The sequence below is a fragment of the Macrosteles quadrilineatus genome, unplaced genomic scaffold (genome assembly GCF_028750875.1).
Source record: "Macrosteles quadrilineatus isolate MER2022 unplaced genomic scaffold, UCM_ALF_1.0 Scaffold_8__2_contigs__length_117827958, whole genome shotgun sequence".
Lineage (NCBI taxonomy): Eukaryota > Metazoa > Arthropoda > Insecta > Hemiptera > Cicadellidae > Macrosteles > Macrosteles quadrilineatus.
Window position 1 is genome coordinate 112,340,497 of NW_026542601.1, and position 21,941 is coordinate 112,362,437.

At 30.5% G+C, this 21,941-nt stretch overlaps 2 protein-coding genes and 1 long non-coding RNA gene across 5 annotated transcripts; 2 read left to right on the top strand and 1 right to left on the bottom strand.

Annotated features, from left to right (window-relative positions):
* Positions 1-1,297: 1,297 nt before the first annotated feature.
* On the bottom strand, positions 1,298-5,419 carry LOC129001288 (uncharacterized). The gene is made up of 6 exons (XM_054428538.1): positions 5,332-5,419; positions 4,902-4,999; positions 3,746-3,833; positions 2,771-2,844; positions 1,961-2,090; positions 1,298-1,636 (listed from the first exon to the last, which is right to left on the bottom strand). Exons 2-6 carry the CDS (start codon positions 4,977-4,979, stop codon positions 1,383-1,385), a joined length of 624 nt encoding a protein of 207 aa, XP_054284513.1. The 5' UTR covers positions 4,980-4,999; positions 5,332-5,419; the 3' UTR covers positions 1,298-1,382.
* A 394-nt stretch (positions 5,420-5,813) lies between these two features.
* LOC128999612 (uncharacterized) lies at positions 5,814-8,320 on the top strand. The gene is made up of 4 exons (XR_008491308.1): positions 5,814-5,880; positions 6,579-6,666; positions 7,503-7,576; positions 8,259-8,320. It is a non-coding gene; the product is annotated as an uncharacterized LOC128999612 (long non-coding RNA).
* Positions 8,321-10,160: 1,840 nt separating this feature from the next.
* Positions 10,161-20,186, top strand: LOC129001440 (uncharacterized). Of its 3 annotated transcripts, none has more exons than XM_054428708.1 (6): positions 10,161-10,269; positions 12,093-12,182; positions 16,686-16,755; positions 17,268-17,353; positions 18,629-18,770; positions 19,543-20,186. In XM_054428708.1, the coding sequence occupies exons 2-6, from the start codon at positions 12,108-12,110 to the stop codon at positions 19,605-19,607; spliced, it is 438 nt and encodes a 145-aa protein (XP_054284683.1). In that variant the 5' UTR covers positions 10,161-10,269; positions 12,093-12,107; the 3' UTR covers positions 19,608-20,186. The 3 variants fall into 3 exon arrangements, with proteins under 3 accessions (XP_054284683.1, XP_054284684.1, XP_054284685.1); XM_054428709.1 differs by having other exon boundaries at positions 10,229-10,273; XM_054428710.1 differs by having other exon boundaries at positions 10,265-10,292.
* The last annotated feature ends 1,755 nt before the right edge of the window (positions 20,187-21,941 follow it).

The following is a 21,941-nucleotide window of genomic DNA, read 5'->3' on the forward strand; positions in this document are numbered from 1 at the left end:
ATAGTTTTTTTTTTAATATAGCTTATGATGTACAAATTAAATTTATTCAAACAACTGATCATTAATTGGAAGGTGACTTCCATCTAACTACTAATTCTTTCTATATCTAGTTTTATAGCAGACTAAATTACCTTTGGTACAGTAACAGTTACGCTTAACATCCAAATTTAATGTATTTCTACACAAAACTTTACAACAGGAAAACCCATTGAGGAAGGTTCAAGAACAACGCGCCATTTGAGAGAAACGAGCTGTAATAACAATTTAAATAACAACAAACATTAACAACAATAAATGTAAATTACTCTCAAAACTTAAACTGAATTTCAAATTACCCATCTAGCCAACTAACATACAAGCATTTCTTTAATTATTCAAAATAGACTGATTTCAAAACAATAATTTGGATAAATTTTACCTTTAAACAAATTGTAATATTAACAAATTACAACAATAAATATATATATTTCTTTTCAATAAATGAATTTTTAACTTGGTGAAAATTTATCTTTTAGGGGCCCTATTAAAAAAATTAATATTAATATAAAGGCTATTGAATTTAAAATTTGAAAAAATAAAAATAAATAAACTGTATACATTGAAAAAACGTTAACGTTAAATAGTTTATTTTTCGTTAATTAATTAATGTATAAAAATATAAAAATAACAAAACAGGAACTTGCGGTACGACGGTAACTAGGGCATTTTAGTCACTCAGCTGGAGGTGCGATGAAACCAGGCAGAGAGGGTCCCAGGGTGATGTCCCAGGGTCCAAAGGATTGCCCCAAGTTGAAAAGGTTTCCGCCACAGGTTGATGGTCCACCTCCTGGGCCCCATCAAGCACGCTTGGCGCTCTTAATTTACTCCATTACGACGCAGAAGAAAATCCAGTCAGAAAAAAAAACTAAACTTCCTAGCAAAAAAAGAAAGCATAAGAGTAGATGGACAAAGATAATCAATCTCTGAAAATTTTCTACGTGGCAAACGTGTCTGTCGTCACGGGACCAATGACAATTCCGGGACAGGAGTAAGAAAAAAGCGTGACGCAGAAAAACGTTACTGAGGGTCGTTGGAACAGTAACATGGCAAAACACAAACTATACAAGAAACAATTTCACCATTGAATATGAGTGGTGGCATTCGATGGTGGAAAGTAGTCACGGCTCACTTTGTATTAGCCTATTTTCACTAAATCGATTGTACTTTATTTACAGTTTACTGACAAAATAAAAATAAAACATTAAAGGTACAACACATTTTGGTTGATTGAGTTTCAATTTTTAATATCTTACAAGATTTGTATAAATTACTGTACACATAACTACAAACATGTATAATTACTGTATGTGTTACTGTGTTTGTATAAATTAGTTTGTTATGATTTAATTCCTTGGAGTTGGCTGAGAGGAGCCTGCTTGATTTGGTTGACTTTCCTTTCTTTTTTCTTCTTTAATATCGGTTCTATATTTCATAAGAGCTGCTCTCATAGGGTCGGGAACCCCTTGTTCTTTAGCTTGGCCCCTTTGTCGTTCAAGTGCAGACCTCATTGGTTCATCCAAAGTTGTCAAAAACTGCGTCTCTTCCTTTCTCTCTAGGTAATAACTGAACACAACGATTGCGAAGTAAAGGTTCACCACTGAAAATGTTGTTGAGCCACATTAGGTTCAGAGAATATATCACTAGGCCTACTTTGGTTATAGTGAAAAAATGTGTATTCGTCTATTTTTATTAAGTGTATTTTCTAAAATGCATACGGGTTTAGAAAATACTAACAAATAAAATTTCAGTTAGCAATGCATACTATTTGAAAATTTAAATAATTTTCCATCAATTAATTATGACTGTTGATTAGGCAACCTGAATCAGTGATTTTGCCAACCTCAATTTTTTAAGCTTCCCTTTTGCGAATGTGTGCTTTAAACGCTAAATATCTAAAACAAATATATTCAATATTACTTACATTCATAAATCGTCAGAGCGATAAAATATATCGCATGACTAATGTATAACATATAACCACCAACCGCGAGAAGACTGACTGCATACAGGAACAACAATACCGAAGACCCAAGTAACATTTGCAGCACATCCTGTAAAAAATAATCGGTAAATGTCGTGGTGATCCATTATGATGCAAAGATGAAAAATTTTGTGTGTGTCATTCCGGGCACGTAGACCTACTGATAAAATAAGACTTTTAAGGGTAGATCATAGACCCAGCCAGCACATGTCCATGTTTTTATGTCCATGTCGTTAAAATTCCCTCGGGCTACGTCTCTTGGATGTATAACAGTTTTGAGTTGATTAAGGTATATCTAGCAGAAAAAAAAGTAAGTTGACATTCGCAGACAACTACGTTGTTAACAATTCAAAATTGTTTTAATATTCTAGAAAATGATTTTCATGTATATTATTTTTTTCTGTAGTTATAGTTTATGTCGAACTTTTTTTACATATCATTTACGTAATCTTCCCTTCCGTTGGTAGACCTAAATATTCATCCTTGTTGAAGAATAGGATTAAAGCAAGTAGTGTTAAATATTCCACACAACTTAACTTAAAAAAAATTGATTTTATATATTAAATTAAATTGGAAACTTGTGTGCGCTAAATAGAACAATGAAACCGGTTTTATCCTGTAACCTACCAACCCTGCAAAATAAAAGTAGAGTTTCTAATTAATTGTTTAGCTTTTCAAAGTAATGACTTGAAGGAATTACAGTTAGTGCATTAGAACTCACGAATCATATTTAGGGTGTTTACTATTTACCTTGTAAACTCCGACCAATAGGATAATTGCAATGATGTAACTGCATACAGATCCAGCCACAGAGATTGTGGAAACTAAAACAGATTATAAAGTTCTTGTTTTACCATGTCTTAAAAGATAATGACAAGGAATTAAATAAAGCTATACTAATTCATTATTATAATTGGCTAACCTTTTTTTTCAAGAGAATAGGTCTAAAAAGCCTGCCAAAATAAAATGCGACATCTAATGTGCGACATGTTAGTGTGTAAAATAAAGTTTGACAGTTTTTTTTTAACTGATAAAAAAGTGCATTGTATATTCTTTAAATGTATTATCAAAAATGCACTCAGGTTTATTCTAATGTACCACAAAGTTTAAAATGATAATTTCCCTAAAGTTTTTTTTATCTAATCAAAAAAGTGCATTGTATATTCTTTAAGTTTATAATAAGACATGCAATGGGGTTTCTTCTATTGTACCACAATGTTGAAAAAGGTAATTTCCCTACAGTTTTTTAACCTTTCGATTAACCCAATGGTAACTCATGTTCGTACTATATAAAAAAAATATAGTAAAAATAAATATAAAGGAATGTCAAGGTAGCTTAAGTCTATGATAACTAATTTTTGTGCTATATTTTAATGAAGAATTTGATATTTAATAATGAAGATACTAATGGGCCTATTTATTTAGGTCATATTTATTAAGTACCGTATTTCTTTTAATTCTATAATAATTCGTCCAACTCTAATCTGATGTCCTGATCTATTAATTTTAACGAATATTCTGAGACATGCTACTATAAAAGCTGATTATATATGTTTTCCATTATTTTTTAAACTTGTTAATACATAAGGAACGAACATTCTGCCACCACCGTATCAACCATCTTCACAGTTCCGTATACCGACGGCTCTAAAACCTAAGCTAGAGCAGTATAAGAAGTTTTACTATTATTAATGGAGAAAATTATTTTTTTGCAGTTATACTCACCTAGTTTAAGAAATTGTGCAACTCTTTCGTCTGACTCAATTGGTTGATGCTGAGATAAATGCCGGCCCAAATATAATGTCGCAGATATCTAAATTAACAATGATATATATTTTTTTTACCAAAGACACATTTCTCTACTAATTACTATTATTAAAACCCACCAATATAAGTTTTAATAGGTTTTTTTTTTATTTAATTCAACAACGAAACCCCAATAGAAAGCAAATAATCTAGTAATTAAGGGAAATTGGTAATTTATTTATATAATGCAGTGTGTGTACAATATATACAAAGTAAGGAATTCATTTCATATAACTTTGCAAACAATAGTATCAAAAAGGAGATTTCAAAACTTAAGGTCTATTAAAAATTAACAGCAACGAAAGTATTATATTTATAAACTCCCAACCCTTTTTATTCACACTATTGTTCATGTTTTGACACCATCTTTTTACACTCCACCCCGTTTAACAGTCAAAGACTCGCTACTGCTATAGAAAGAGTTTTCAAAAAGAAACTGAAGCAGCGATTTAGGATCATAATATTTGGATGATTATTCATCGGGTTGACAAAATCTTTTGTATATATTGCTTATGAATGAAATAATGAGGAAAGGTTGTGTTTTTATGAATGTGTTTTTTTTTTTTTTTTTTTTTTTTTTTTGGAACTGTGAATCTGAAGTGTCTCATTTTGTAAATAAAATAAATTTTAACAAATACGAATAATATGCAAGTTTCATCCACTCATTAAACAAACACTCCTCTTACATGCATCGTTGCACCATCTGTTATTTCAAATAGCCCCCTTTATAAAAAGATTCTTCTTATTTTAATGGAGTTACCAAAAACTGCACTCTATTAGGCATAATAGAGTTTAAGTACAGTGCCGGTAAACTAGCCTTTACCTCGTATTAGAATATACTACTTCGTAATTATCAATAAATACTTTGCTGGCACAGTTTTACGATTTATAAAGGTCTTTGTTTCTCTTATTTTCCCCCAGTTGACCAAGCCGTCAATTTATGTTAGGTGTTATTTTTTATTTTTTTTTACTGTAAATACAGCAAAGAGTACCAGAAACTCTATTTTCATTACAATTTGGTCAGTTAAATATAATTATAACGTATTTAGGTAATCAGTTTGAGTCGTTTACTTACGATTAGAAAAGCACCAATCACTTTGCAGCCTGATCTAAGAGGAGTTGTGCAGCAGAACTGGGTTAAAACTGGCTTCATTATTTATAAACTGTACAAACCTGAAAAAATTTCATTGATAAATAATTATAAAGGGTTTAAAGGCAGAAAAAACTATTTTATTACTATACGACAGCAATCAGCTGTTTGAGACAAAACTTAAGGAGTTTTCCGACTCACTGGTACCAACCGCAGCGATGTCGGATCCGTAGTTTCCGACAAATTGATGTTCAAAGTTGTTCACTTCTTTTATGTTCACCCTATATTAATTTTAATGTGAAACGGCCGTTTGTGATTGATGAGTAAATCATTAATAACTTGCCCATATGGATGTATAAATACCTAAAAAGGTTTAGAAACACTGCAGACCCCTTAAGATGATGTCGAAGCTTACCTGATGAAGACAACCTACTAGGTATATAATTTATATTGAAGAGTACTGAGATTTAAAATATAGTTCAAACAATTTAACACTAACTTTTACTGAATCTTAGCAACACTGCTTCAACAAAAAAGTTTTGATTTATTAATTGAAAATTTCAAATAAATACATAAAGGTAAGAAGTGGCTGTGATAAGAAACACTATTACGATAATAAATTACTTTGACAATATTCAGTAGTTGTTAAGCCATAATATAATATAACAATAAATGTGTCAATAGCACATATTGCAAGATTAGTAGATACGTTTAAAGATTAAACGTTGAGTATGTACCTATTCTGTTATAATCTAAGCTCTATAAATTGTCTTTAATGGTAAATGGTATGTTTTTACTGCAATAATGCAGATTATTTTGATTTGTATCTCAAAGTGTTTAAAATGTATTATATTTACATATTATTACTGTCCAGATGTGTATGCTTCCCCAGTGCGAGCCAACTTGCTGTGGTGGTTCCTATTCCCTCTTCGCCACTAGTGTGTCTTTATGTATTTGCATCATTGTAAGTTAACTTTACTTTAAAGTTGTATTATTGACAAAAATAACAAACTAGCAATTTGATAAGAATAAAATACTATTAGTTAAGCTTTGAAAAAAAAAACTGAAAGTAGCCAATAGGTACTATCATAATATTACATGTGAAGGAATTTATTTAGAAGATTATTATAATGTTGGTAAAGTTCATCATTAATCATTTTAATAGCTAGAAGATTTAAATACTAAAAAAACAATACTTATTAATTTAATCCTTATAACAACCAAAATAAACGTTTTCATGGCCAAAGTATAATCGAGTAATACTTACGTTTCAGTTGTCAGTTGTGGATTTAATATTTTATATCACTCCGTGTGGTTTATAAACTGAAAACCCCCCAATAGCTTAGTGACTTTGAAAACTATATAAAACCCCGTTTTTACATCCTGGCTATAATCAACACAAACAGTGTAAACAGTGATTGTGATATTTTGTACAATTCACACATTACCTAACAATTTATCATAACAATCCTAGCAATGAGTTATGTTTTCATATTTCACATACTATAATTAAACTGCTTACTAACAAAGAGTGGTAGACCAATATTTGTTTACTCGTTTGCTTGGTAAAATTTATGTAAATCTAGAAGGTATAACATACGTACAACTTTCTAATATTGTATTCAACATTACATTCTTGTATTTTATAAATCATACTTTCAGGTCCTGAATTCGTTTAAAATTATAGCCTCAGGTATACAAGTATTACTAAATCGTGACCTTGAAATATGGAATGAGACCTATACTATTGGTAAGTATAGTGTATAACTATAGTGTAGTGTTTACTCATTGATTAGCTTATGTACTTCTACTTTAGAAAAAAGTCATTTAAAAATCATCTGATACACAAAACATTTTTATAGCATCTTTTAAAACACAATTATAAGTAACTTTATACTTTCAAATTCAATTTTTATTATATATAGTTAAATTTATACTTCATGAAATAAACCTTTAAACTTTATTTATTAACATAATAATACTTTAAACAATTTCTTATTAAAGGTAGGCTTTGGAAGCCATTTTATTCCTTGTTATTCAAGGAATTTAATATCTCAAGACTTAACTCACTTGGCGAAGAGGGTTGAGCAACAAAAATGATTTGGAATACTAATTTTATTTTATTATATTTACATGCTTCAATACACTTTAAACACCATTTACATTGAAGCACAAATGTGCAGTAATCTAGAACCTGCTTATATAAATATACATGACTACACCAACTAACTATTCATTTATATATAAATAAAAAAAACTGATTCTTCACGCTTTTCGTGTTAAATTTTCTTATTTCACAATAAAACTTATTTCCTCATAAAATGTTTTTAATATGTTTCTAATTAATGTCAGTAACCAATGGGTGGTAAGTTTAAAAGCTAGTACAGTGCACAGTAAAAATTCTATTTCTTATTATGTTTTGTTGAAACAGCTTGAATTATTTTGAATTTTATCTTTGTTGTTGTTGTCAAGTTCTGAAATAATATGAGGAACACAAACATATTACATACAAGAACACAGGCGGCAACAACAACAAAGATAAATCTAATAGGATTTCATATTTCAGTTTAAGATTTTCTGTTTCAGTTTTCTTCGCTGACAATTTGACAAGTTGTCTCTTTATTTTGGTTTGTGTCTTGATCATTGTAAAATCCTGGAGGGTAAGAAGTTTTTATTTATTCGCCTTCTTATATACATATAAATGTGTAATGATTCTTCTGGTTGGGCTAGCCGTGAGGTTATAGTGATTTCAATCACCAGTCAACCAGTTCAATTTTGAAAAATGTCAGTATATTTTTAATGGTTCGAAACTAGGGCCAGCTGTTCCTGATCGTCGGGCTTTAAATATGTTCCTGACTAATGAAACAGCTGATCTTACATACGACAAAGCTACAAAAATCATCTCTCTCCATTCTACACTCATCCTTGACTAATAATATTTTAAACTGTTTTTTTTTGTAGTCTAGATGACATCTGTATCTCAATGATTGATAAATTGATTGATTAAAATTTCGGTTTATGAGAAATATTAGATATTTTTGCTATTAATTATAAAGAAATTTGATGCTAAAGACAGGTAATTTATGCTTATGGTAAAAAATAAAATGATTATAAAATAGAATGCAATTTCTTTTACATTTTAATTTGTAAGTGAATCAAAAAGGAATTATTAACTTTACGGGGAAATTAACAAATATATACACACAAAAACACAGATTTTGGTTTGAATTAATCTAATACCAAAATACTTCTGCAAACTTATTAATTTAGATAAGATACATAAGAATCACACAAAAAAATTTTATTAGAATTAAAATTGTGTTAATTATTATTTTATTTCAGGGATGTCAATTCATGTTAAAGGGAACGATATCTCTATTTTCAATATTGACGTTATGTCGCATGGTTTTCACTGTTTTACTTTTCACCATGCATGAAGCACTGACAGAAGATATGACAGCTGAATGGTTTCGTTTCATTGGTGATTTAAATTCAATAGGTAAAATATTGTATCAATAGGTATTCACAGTAGGTCTACCTTAATATTAAACTTCGCTCTTAATACAACGTAATATCAAATTCCGAACTCGATGTTTGTGTGAAAACAATTAATTACTTTTTGTTAATGGCAAATTTTACGAATGGGTTTAAACTATGATTGGCTAAAGTTTGCTTTAACATCTTATATTCACTGTTAATTTTTTTTCAATAGTTTTGACAGAAACGACTAACACGTTAAAAGGTAGACATTACTCCTAACAGGTATGCTTATCAGTTTTTGAAAATTACCATTTTATTAACTCCAGTTTTTTATTACCAAATTGAGTAAGAAAAACGTAGGTAGTAAATCTACAACATTTATGAGAACAGAGATATAGTTTTGGATTATGAGGGGTACTTCCCAAAAAATCATGAATGACTTATTTTGAATTTTACTATTCCTTATTTGTCTTATTTACAGTTGTTTTCGTGTTCGCTTCAGTGATATTTTGCAAATACACTCAAGAGATACGAAGGTTTCAACTACGAAACTCGTCAATTGAAAGTTCTGAGGACGAAGATATAGTTGTCTGAAATAAAACATTAACTGCAACACCATATTTAACTTTTTTTTTGTTTGTTGTTTTATAACCGTACTGTTTGACATGTTTATAATGTTAATTCAGAAAAGTGTGTATGAGATTAACTGTATTGTACTAAGAAACGTTTATAGCTTGTACTTTATTACACTGTACAAATATTAAGCTTGTGAAATAATAGTATTTCACAACCAGAGATCCCTATCTTCAAGCTATAAAGAAAGTCAATAATAATAATTAGTTTGACAGCGATTATTATATTTGAAATTTGGACAATGTATTGATCTAACCATCAATTACGCTATAACAAATGCAATCATGAAAACACATTGGACAATACTATTTTAGTTTAACTTGCTACATATTACATACAATTTACTTTTATACGCAAGCATTGCATGGATTTTTTTTTGAACCACTGAATACAATGGAATCAAGCTTAACTCATAAGTACTAAAATTTACTTTAACATGGCAATAGTTTTTATATCTTTCTGTGGAAGGTCCACAAGGAGTCGGAAGTTGATCTGAAAATGAGGGAATAGTTTCTGTTAACACGAGAAAAGTGGGCTGGTCTAGTGGTAAAGTGTGGTCCTTCCGTCTCTGATGTCACGGGTGAAATTCCCACCAATCACCAATAGATTTTATCCAAGTGATAATGCTGCAACCCTCTAGTCCTAGAAAAATATGTTAAACGAACCCTAGATAGAGCCTAGGGTCCTATAATAGAGGTAGGACGCAACAAAATCTATGAAGAGAGTGCCACATATCTGATCAAATGTTGTTTATCCTAGACAAAATGACGGTTTAAAATTACGAACTTGAACTGTTGAACAAAGATAAGTTGACATTCCTTGTAATTTTAGGCTATTCAGTTTGAATTATTCATTACTTAACGAATGAGTTTGGCTCTTACTAGTTTACATTTAAATATTTCCTTATTGGTTGCAATTCTAGACTTGACATTCGTTTTATATTATACATTCAGGTAAATGTTATTAGTAGAAAATACATAATATTAGGTAAACCAATTACCTATTATATATTCAGTGCAATCAATCAAACTCTAACACCACGATTCACCTACAACTAGCTATGGCTAGCTTTGACGTTCATATCAGAAAGTCAACAGTGTCGCAATTATAGCTTTCAAAGATAATGACACCGGCTGATGAGTGCTAGTGCCTGATAATGCTCAGCTGACACTTACTTTCAGTGTTAGCAGGAACGTAGTGAGTGAAAGACGTGATACTAGGGATTTAATTCTTCAACCAAGTAGGTATAAATAAGTAATTCACGTAAGTCTGTTAAGTAGGCTGCTATTTTGTAAAATACATGAGGTAGACCTTTTCTGTTATTTTAAATTGCAATTAGGAATGTATGTTCAAATGTTATAAATGTATAATGTTATATATATTCACTTATAAAAGTCAAATATCTCTCACAGAATCAAAGATTACTATGTCTGAAAAACTACAAGTCCCAAAAACTAAGGAGTTGGCATTGAGGTTCCAATAAACCTCTAGATTTGCAATAAAAAGCGTTTTCATGAAATGCCATCAGGGCTCTGCCCCAGTGGCCTATAAAGTTCCCATGTTATACTTATGGAAGAAACTGTTTTCATATGAACACATGAATACTTTAGAAAGTGCACAGATAATTAAGAGAACAGCCGGTTATACTTTTTTAAATGAAATGGTAATATTTACATTATTTTTGTGGCTTAACATAGTATATTACGTTATTAGTCCCGAAAATTAGTGTTTACCGGACGTATGAGCATCACTATCAGTGGCAACGAGAGGTTATAAAGTAAAATATAACCTCTTTTTTAAGTTATGAGTACTGATTGTTAGTAAAACTGTGTTTATGTAGATAAAATAGAGTAAGCATCTCGGGTAAATAGTCTTAACGACACTCGTCATAGTTTTTAAAGCACTCGCCAAAGCTTGAATCTTAAATTTCTATGTCATAAAGATTACGCGATCTTTGCGTAAAAAGCTATTACGGTAACCCGGGGAACCCGTATGGTGTCGAACTAAAATGTATTAAAATTTCTTCTGTTGTTAGTGTATTCAGTTGATAAACATATCAGTATAAAGTAAGTAATAGAAATGTGTGCTGTTAAGTTGAAATTTACTGTTAAAAGAATAGATTTTTAATACTAGACCCCTATGCATTGGTTGTATGGATTATATTTTCACTTTTTGTCATTATGTTTTATAAATATTACTGCAGCAAAGCCTTTTGAAGCTTCTTCTATGGAACCAACGCTTTGTATTTCTAGCGTTTTGTTTTGTAAATATTTTCCGCAAATACATTGTCTGTTGCATAATGACCTATTTTAGTTAGGAAACTGCTATCTTACTAGCCTATGAAATACCGATTTAGACGGCAAATTACTTATTTTAGTAACTAATGGTTTGTTTACCTTGACTCAACCCTGAGTTTGTAGTTTCATACTCGTAAATTCCAGTAACTTTCCTTCAAGTTTGATTGATTCTAAGTTTCCCGTTTGATTGACAAAGTTACCAAATTTAAGAGCTCCATGGGTCTTGTATATAATATTAAAAATGAGGGTGTCCAATTAATTTCACCAACACCAGAGGTTGAATTACACAGTTTTTAAAACTGCACAAAGTCTTAGCCCTAATCAAATTTTTTAGTCTAATTTTTTAGAACTCAGATTATAACTCATTCTACCCAAAATACTTATACAGCACTTCTGATAAGTGGAAGACTAAAAGTAATGTAAATATAATCAAAAAGATTAGTTCGTTTTCCATTTGGAACTAAATATAAAATTAGCTTAGCATTTCCAATACCTTTTATTAAGAATATTCAATTAGTTCAGTGTGTGGATTTTGTACAAGATCATTACTGTTAACCTAATTATACGTAGAAGGTGGTCCAACAGTTATATGTATAACCAATTTTTTCGGTTACTGTATAACGTTTATCAGTGAAAAACTGTTGACAATATTTTTTATGTTGCTTAAATTTTCACAGAGCTCATTGATATGTTTGTGTTGTTGTTGTATGAGGTTTTTGGGGTTCATTGATACATCTGTAATAAACTATGTTTTCTAATGTTACAGTAATCATATTCTAAAATGGTAACAACGTCGAACTGCTGTTTCTGCTTCTCAGTACGGACAGGGACTCTGATCATAGGATGGTTTCATACGGTAATATTTTTAAATATTTATGAAATATCTTACACAACTAAATTTACGTAAAGCTTTTTGTGTATAAATATCCATTATAGTTGTTGATCATTTTTCTCTTAGTACTAATGTTACTAAAAAAAAATTAATACTAAAATACCACTGAATTACGTACGAGGTTTTTTTCCACAGACAACTTTCTTTTGTCAACATATTACTACGAACATCTTAAATATCTAAATTATGTACTCATGATTGCATCATTAAGCTAACGAAATCATTTGATAAATTCGTAACAACCGTAATATTGTACATTATATGCATCATATAACTCTACGTAATATATATCAGCATGTTACATCACATAACCAAATACACATAACATAACTGCTGTTTTGCGCAATTGGCACTTTTTCTATTTCCCACCTTCACAATCTAGGACCCTAGCTTCTAGCCCTTTTTACACATTACTTATTGCAATTGACACTAAGTTTGTCGTAAATAACAATTACAAACAAAAGGAATAATTTCCCATGAGCAATTGTTTTTATACAGGTTAGTACATAATTGTTTAATAGCTTATGACCTAAGCATTTGCCGATGCACTTTTTATTGTTTCGATAAAATACACAATCAATTGGACAACACAACTTGGTGTCAATGATTACTTGCCTAACCATACATTACGTACTGTTATTGAGATTCATGGGTGAAAGTCTGACTATAACAATGGATGAAATTTCTGCACCTATTAACCAATTAAAACGAGTGAATTAATTTTCGATTTTAAAAGACTATGTATATTTTTCTTCTTATTAAAACGTTTTTATTAGCTAGCTTTCTTGTCCGGTACAAATTTTGCAATCAATTTTATACTAACTTCCCGATGAGCTAGAGACTTGAAACTTGAAAAATAGCTCACAAATTGAAGACAATGCAATATTATATCATTTGATTTTCATATTTCCCTTGGGCTACGCACCATGGGCTTGTTTTTATTAACTCGCTTTCTTGCAAATTTTGATACTCCCCGATGAGCTAGAGACTTGAAACTTGAAACATAGCTCACAAATGGATGGCAATGCAATATTATATCATTTGATCTTCATATTTCCCTTGGGCTACGCTCAATGGGCTTGTTTTTATTAGCTCACTTTCCTACAAATTTTGATATCAACTTTAAACGAAGTTTCTGGTGAGCTAGAGACTTGAAATGTGAAACATAGCTCACAAATGGATGACAATGCAATATTATATCATTTTAATTTTCATATTTCTCTTGGGCTACGCCCCATGGGCTTCCAAATTTTTCATGTTTACATTTTGAAAGAATGTAAATATATCAATTAATTTAAGTCAGCTGTGAATACCTTAATTTGACGGTTTGAAGAGCAGAGATTAAGAGGTACATGTTATGCTCCCAAGAAATTCCCAAGAAAAATTTTCAAAATAAAGATAATCAATCTGATTACATGTATAATGGTGTTTGTTAATAATGTCTATTGTTATTTATTTAGTATTCTATAAAGTAAACAATAAATTAAATAGATTGATATATTTATAGTTAGTAGGTAGGCCATACATTCAATGTAATACATAATTATATGAAAAGAAACTCAAATAAGCCTTAGATTTTCCACATGCCTCTGTGTTAATCTATCTTCTATACTATTATAAAGAAGAGGTGGTGTCTGTGTGTGTGTTTGTATGAGACAATCTCAAAAACTACTGAACAGACTGGGCCCAAATTGCACACAAATGAAGCTACAGCTCCGAGGATACATATAGAACTATTCCTGCTTTGATATTGTCCTAGGGCTCTGCCCCGTGGGCTTTCAAAAATTTAAGGTGAGAGATTTAAAAGTAAATATTGATTGATGGTATCCATGGTAACAAAGAACAAACCTACATAGTTTAAAAATGTAAACAAGCAGAAAAAGCAGTCATTTGAATTTTTATTTCACAATTCCACACAGCTGGTTCAAAAACTCATTTAAATACTGCATGAATATTAGAACAGAGAGGGTAAGGATAATATTTAAAATAATGATGTCACTAGCCTAAATGTAAACATTATTTAACAACTTAAATGGAGCTGTCAAACCATATGTTAATGTTATTTCATTATAATAGGATTCTTTCAGCTACATCATTTGTTTATGTTTATAATCAATTATACTATGTCTTTTATAATATTTGTGATATGCTGTAATAATATTTTACAGTGAATATTTCATTGTTAAAATAAATTATTCATGGATATAGGAAATAATTAAGATTCTACAATCATTGCCGTATCAACCTAAGCCTTTTTTCTGAGTTTTATGAGAATTACGTTTTAGATTTATTTTTGTGCAATCGGCAATTTAATATTCCTGCTGCAGCAAACCTATAGACTAAGCGAATTTCCATTTGCCTGATTGTCATTTCCCTAAAATATTTTAGAATACACTATTGACAGGTTTGGAGCTATTGTGATAGCTTTTCGTTTACAGTCCAAACCATTAAACAGATTCTTTTATTATACCTTAAAATATATAATTGGTTTCGTATCCTAGTTAGCCTAAATAAGTATTCACAGTATGAGTTAACAAAAAAGTACTGGACCTATTATCAAGTTAAGTAGCCTAATACAGTTCAATTTCGTTTCTAAAATAAATGGTAGGGAATGAAACCATTTTAAATTTTCAAAGAACCAGCATTAACTCTTTTGCATACTGACCCTGTTGTAAGGCACGGGTATAGCTACTAGCGAATACGAATAGTAGCGCTGGTTGCAGTACCGCCAGTCAAATTTTTAAGCGACCGACACTACTAATTGGGACCGACGGGATTGATTTTTTAGTATCTTATATAACTTAGAGTTAATCATGTACTACCACAAAGTCTTCTTTCTACATCAATTACAATTCTATAATACCCTCGCCACAGCACACCTGCAGCCTATTTTTAATTAAATCTAATTCAATAACATTAGGTTTAACGAGTATCTAGGTTATGCTGCTATAGGGAGGGTTACGAAGTGTGATTTTAGGAAAATACTATTAGCTTAGAATAGAATAAATAAATTTTTCAAGTTTGATCAAAATATATCCAAAAGGAATTAAAAAAAATTTTCAGCTGTTTCAACTGCACAAGTTAGTTCTATGATGATATTAAAAAGCATTAAGAGGTTTTAAGGTTTACCTACAGGGTGCAGCACTATTGTTTTTTTTTTTTTTTTTTACATTTATGACAACAGCTAATTTGAATCAACTAGCAACAAAAAGCTGTGGTACATAATGAGACCTTTACTTTTTTCTATGGTTCAGGGGCAGTGGTAGTAGAACAAAAGAACCAAACTTTCTTAAACCATGTCCTCACCCATAATTGCAATAAGCATTTTATACTTATATGCCAACCCCGAACGAAGGACGGGTACTCTGCTAGTCTGATATAGATGCTTGAAATATATTTAACATCCACACACATTAAAAACTAAAAAGTATAAAATAATTTATAAATAAAAAAATCCTTAAAAACAAAACATTTTTAAACGCACTAAAAAGTATAAAATAATTTATAATTATGTGGAGAGTATAAATTACTTTAAGATTTAAAACGAAAAACGTGGGGTGCATGCAACTGATAATAATACATTAGTTCAATAGGTGAAGGTAATTCGGTAATTGCAAATTATCTATTGCATGCACCCCACGTTTTTCGTTTTAAATCTTAAAAGCATTTATACTCTCCACATATTTATAAATTATTTTATACTTTTTAGTGCGTTTAAAAACGTTTTGTTTTAAAAAGTTTTTTATTTATAAATTTTTTTAACTTCATTTTGGTTTGTGGTAATAATCAGTTAGGTTTTGAATTCTTGTAGGGTTTTTTCGTACCCTCCTGTTACCCTAACCACAGCAGGGGTTTTCTATTATACACCACACTAGATTATTTTAGGTTAGGTTAGGTGATTGGTACATTACATGATTTATTTTAGTCTGAAATGTTTTGTTTCAACCTAACCTAACCTAACCTGGTGTGTTTGGTATGAAAAAGGAGTGACGTTTTTATTTCACAAATTTGTTTGTTCCATTAACTACTCACTTTGCAAAACCATGATCATATCTTTAGAGGCATTTTAATTCATTACTAGAACGAGATGTATGAAATATCTTTAGATAGTGTAAAATCACTAATAAAATATAAAAACTCAGGAACATAAAAAAAAAACATTGTATTAAGCTCAGCATCAGAAAAACAACAAAGAACAAAAATTATAAACAAACTTATTTTAAAAGTCAGCTGATTAATTAAATTTACAAGGCGTAAGCCAAGATATTACAGATAGCCTTCTTTGTGTTCCGATAGAATTTTTAAACCAGCAAAAAATCTGGGGTTTGGCTCATCTCTAGTACTTTAAGTACTACATTAAAGTAAGACATGTCAGCTGGCAGGGCATACTATGATTTTAATTTTTGTTTAATTAGGCTACTTATGAATATTATTTTTGTCGTAAAACTTACATGTAAAAGTTTTTAGGTGTTTGGAATTTTAAACGTAGCTGCCAACATTACAACGAGGTCTACAGGACAACAAAGTGAACTAGATTGTAAGTAATTTTATTGATATATTTGAAATAAGTACCACTACTTGACTTTTATCAACATGACTCATAACGTTTAAATGTATGGGTTGTGAGGCGTCAACTATTCTTGATATCGACAATATAATCTGCAAGAGTTGATGACATAATGAGCTATAATTCTTCGGTTGGACAACAAATAGTTTATGACATTTTATTACAGCCATTTGCGTAAACTTTATAGCTCTTGAAATGATTTTATATTATTAAAAAAAAACATATAATTAATGCTTTTATAACAGTTTTGTCGTTATGCACCTAAACCTTCGTTTAGGTTTGTAAATTACTTTATATTTCTGGCAATATCAACGTGTCATTTTGTACAATATGAAGGCAAAACGTGTAATAAATGATTAGGCCTATATTTACAATAATGTCGAGTTAATAACTAAGTTAACAATTAGTTAGAACTAATGTAAGAATTAGTTATGTAATTTTACTAAATATTTGTTATTATTTTACTCATTCTAACTTTTCAGCAACCGCCGATGGTTCCTGGTCCAGCATTATCTATGCGTGCTTGCAAGTATTGGTGGCCGTAGGACTACTTTATGGCGTGTATACGGTAAGAATTGTTTTAGTTATTTATTTGTCATTTTGTCATTTGTTACTCAATACCTGTTTTCGTTAGTTCTGCTGCTCATATAAATAGTGCCACCAAATGCGGACTCTTGAAAAATACACGTTTTACATATAACAGTAAACAAATTCTTGGAATAAATTTCTGACATTTAGCGAGATCGCCAGTGGGACATTCACCTTGAGTAGTTGGTACGACTCCTGTGGAGGGCATATCGGTTCGTAGTGGATGTATAGCTGACGGGCCGTAGTGCAAGTGCAGCATTGGCACTTTTCGTGTGCCTGCAAGTCTATGTTGTCAGTTACTGTCGGTCGTGTACCAGCATTGAAAAATGTCATTTTCTTAACAGTATGTGAATGTGTTTTACTTAAAGAAAAGCCTTCTAGTGAGACCCTTAAATTATTTATTTAAGCTTATAGTTGAAGAGGCGACGAAGAAAAATCAAGTTTATGAGTGGCACAAACGGTCGTTAAAGCCGTGAAAACATTGATGATGACCCTCGTAGTGGACGTCCTTCAACAGCAGTCAATGGCGTAAACATAGAACGAGTACGAACAGTTGTGCGTGAAAATCGGAAATTAACAATCGATGAAATTGCATTTAAGGTACATTTAGCTCATGGAAGTGTTCACAATATCCTTCATGATCATTTGAATATGGATCGAATTTGTTCGTGAATGGTTCCTAACACAACTGTCTCCTAACACAAAGAAACTCGAATTTTAATGGCAAAAAAATACTTTGAAATGGGAGATGCGGATCCATAATTGTTTAATTAAATTGTGAGTGGTGACGAAATATCTACGTCCGTGGTAGAGCCACATTTGTGCCACTCAGTTTGTGATACACGACCGACAGTAACCGACAATGTAGACTTGTAGATACTTACATGAAAAGCGCTTACCAATCGTTACCAATGTTGCACTAAGATCGTCAGCTATACCCCACTACCGGTATGCCCTCCCCAGGAGTAGCATACCCAAAACACAAAAATGTATATATATATATATATATGTATATATATATATATATATATATATGTGTATATGTATATTTATTTATTTATATTTATATATATTTGCATTTATTGCACTATATAAATGTCCTTATATTTATTTTAGACTCCAATCAGACGTATGAAATTATTTTACAAGAAAACGTAAAGTTAAATATGAAGTACATAGAAGTTTAAAACAACCCCAATTTTTTACCTGGGTAAAGTGTTTAAATATTATTTTAATACATCTGAAATATTTGCAGCACCACAGAAAAACTGTATACTTTTACGTCTTTCTACAAGCGGCGTTGATTGCCATTAATATTATCATGGTGATTGTTCTGCTCATCTACGCAGCCTTTAGTAACGTTGCTATGGTGATCAGCTTTAGTATTATCATGTGGCGTGAGTATTAATAACAAAATATTCCTTTCATTCAGTATCGATACTTTAATACTTTTTTAATAGATAGCATCATAGGCATACATATCGATCGTATATTTTTCATCCTAAAAGTAACTCAACATTTAGGAAAATGTAAAGGGAAATGTTATAAGGCTTTGAAATTGTATCGGGTGTTTGATTTAGCATGTTGCGTGAAGGATTCCCAAAATTTTAACGTTTATAAATCTAAAAAAAAATCATGCTTTGGACAAAGATAACGATTTTCAGGACACAGTTTCTCGAACAATCGTAATTAATTATCCATGTTGGCTACCAATATTGTTTTCCAAATAAACTCATTTTGAAATATTAAGCCTTTTGATTAAGCATTTGGTATTAAAATTTTGTTTGTGGATTTATGAAAAATATCTTTGGGGTACTTTCGGTGTATAAGGCTATTCGGTTTTAACGATTTTGTTGAATAATTCCCGAAGCAGTAAAAAATTAACTAAAAAGATGTTAACCTAACAATGGTAAACCATATATATATTTATATATAACAGCTGGTACTCTAGAAATTTAATAAATAACGAACTGTCTATTTTGTTTACAGCATCTTTTGTTTAATCATTTGAATTTTATTTCAAACCTTTATAGCTTACCTTGAATGTAAACAGAATGTTCTGGCTGAATTATTCCTTTTGACTATGCTAACTGCTTAAGTATACGTATAAATTGTATTGTGTAGTAGTTTTAATATGTAGTATAAATTGTTGTTCAAATTTGATTTCAGTTATACAAATATATCTCGTTGTCGTAGTCTACAGCTTCTACAAGGAAATGGAAGATCATATGTGAAACTCAACTGTGACCTTATCGTTGTTGTATACTATGAACAATTTTCCGGAGATCTTTGGTTGAATATTAATCATCAAACTTATACAATTACTGCTTACAATATAAAATCCACAACTTATTGAAACCTAATGAATCAAACGTTTTCCTTTCCACACTGAAACAGAGTGTCAATAAAGTTTTAGTTGGATTATAATTGTCCACCTCTGTAAAAGGTCTGTCTCTCCTGGAATAATGTTTTTGTATATTTTTATAAGCCGATTTTAAATGAACACGACATTTAAGCCACCTCAATAGTAATTTTATTGGTTAAAATCGTTATCAGTATTTAAAATCACACATCAGTACACCCTCAGTGTCTAATACACACCTTTAAGAAACAATTCTAGTATATATGTTTATATTCTTTTATGTTCGGATGAAATATTTTCTGAAAATAACAATAATAACATTTATAACTGTAGTAATCAACTTATAGTTGTATACACAATCGATTTGTTTAGTCTTTTATCATAGCAGCTTGTTTTGTATATAATAAAAGTTGTGTTTTATTTATGATTAAAACACGTCTTGTATTCAAAATACGCCTTGTTAATTCCTTGACTCCAAACCTTACTATATTATAAGGTATTTCCTTGAACCTTATTAGAAATAATAATGAGAAATCACTACTAATAAAAAAAATTAAACATCAAAACAAAAAATTTAACATTATTGGTTGCGATGGTTCAGGTAAAAGAAATAAAAGAAAGGTTTTAATTGGTATAGGCTAGATTATTCCATCGCTTTATCAATTCCAAATGTTTGTTAACAAAATGAATCTTTAGAATAACTTATTAAAATATAGGATTTAGTTTGTAACCTACTAACTATAACAGGTGTCTATGCAGCTGAACATGAGTAATGGTTTAGAAGTAAGTGGTTTAGATTAGATAAGTAGACGGTTGTGCAACATAGGAAATACCAATATTCCTTATCTACCGGTAGATTACCAGTAAAGTACGTAATTCAAAGGTCAACCAAAGTTTTTACCAGAGTTAAAAATAAAAAAAATTCTTTACAAGCCTTTTTATGACTAGTATGGTATTTTGTTATATCTAGATCCATCTAGCTATTCATTTACTTATGCTGTTAATATTACATAGAACAGTTTATAAATGACCAAAATACGGATGGAAAATGCCTTACGTTGAATCTGGACTATTCCAAAACCATTGCTCTAAAAGAATATGTAAAGATATAACAAAGGCATGATAATAATGATAAATAATAATGCAATGCAATAGGCTAACCAAACACACGATACAGTGGGTAGGCTACACTGTACTACCAGTGACTACTACTCTATTGGTCACGAAATCAACGTTTTGTTTCTGTTTTTTTGTCAAATTTACGTACATAGTTTTTTTGCTCGGTATTAAATATACTCTAAATATGATTTTTCCCATTTAACGTAGATAATATCTTCCTCAACTGTAACCGATCGTAAAATGGCCAATGTTTCCATTAGGTTTACAGACCATTTAAGTTTGTCCATAGCTTAAAAAAGAATTATCAATATTTCTTGTAATAAAATATAAACATTTTGTCTATTAGCAATTTCTTTATTTGTAATCAGGTGGACACAAACTACAGAGAAAGAACAGTGAACTAATCGTCGTAAAGCTAAGCCATCTTTTGACAAATCTACCGAAGACTTAATCATACTACACTCCAATACGGTAAACCCCAATTAACCTAAATAAGGAGGGAGAGCTCTTTCGGATAACCTATTTTTTTGGTTAAGCCATAATATGCAAAAAATTGCCTATGTACTACCACGGTGTGTAGAACAAATTGAATTTTAGACAATTTTAGTATAATTTAGTGTTTTATTTCAGCCACAAAAATGTTATAATGGGTTGTTTTAATGGGTTTAATACCTTAAAATTTACAATAAAGTTACTAAAGTATTTTAAAGCACTGTATTATTTTATGAAACCACTTCGGTTAACCTGGGCTTCGGATAACCCGATTTGGTTAACAAGGGTGCTACTTGTTTAAGAAAAAAGTGTTAGTATAAATTATGCTTAGTTTATGGTTTATTAGAAAACAAGTAAACATTCATTTGGATACATCTGATCAATTATTATGATGTTGTTCTAAAACCTGTCTAAATAACTATTAATGGGAATTGGAAATTATTCATTCCCGCTCTAGAGCCACAATGCACTATTTTCAAGCAATAAACAGGAGTTAAGGGTTTTCACCCTATGTCTATGTGATGTGTCTATCTATGTGTCACATTTATGTCACTCTTTTTATATCCTGAAAAATTCTGAAAGTTTGGAAAAAAAT

Coding starts and splice junctions, on each gene's coding strand:
- LOC129001288 (XM_054428538.1), bottom strand. CDS start 4,979: ATGAAGCCAGTTTTAACCCAGTTCTGCTGCACAACTCCTCTTAGATCA. Junction 3,834..4,901: donor TGATTGGTGCTTTTCTAATC/GTAAGTAAACGA, acceptor TTGTTAATTTAG/ATATCTGCGACATTATATTT. Junction 1,637..1,960: donor CGCTCTGACGATTTATGAAT/GTAAGTAATATT, acceptor CAACATTTTCAG/TGGTGAACCTTTACTTCGCA.
- LOC129001440 (XM_054428708.1), top strand. CDS start 12,108: ATGGTAACAACGTCGAACTGCTGTTTCTGCTTCTCAGTACGGACAGGG. Junction 16,756..17,267: donor ACAACAAAGTGAACTAGATT/GTAAGTAATTTT, acceptor CTAACTTTTCAG/CAACCGCCGATGGTTCCTGG. Junction 18,771..19,542: donor CTTTAGTATTATCATGTGGC/GTGAGTATTAAT, acceptor ATTTGATTTCAG/TTATACAAATATATCTCGTT.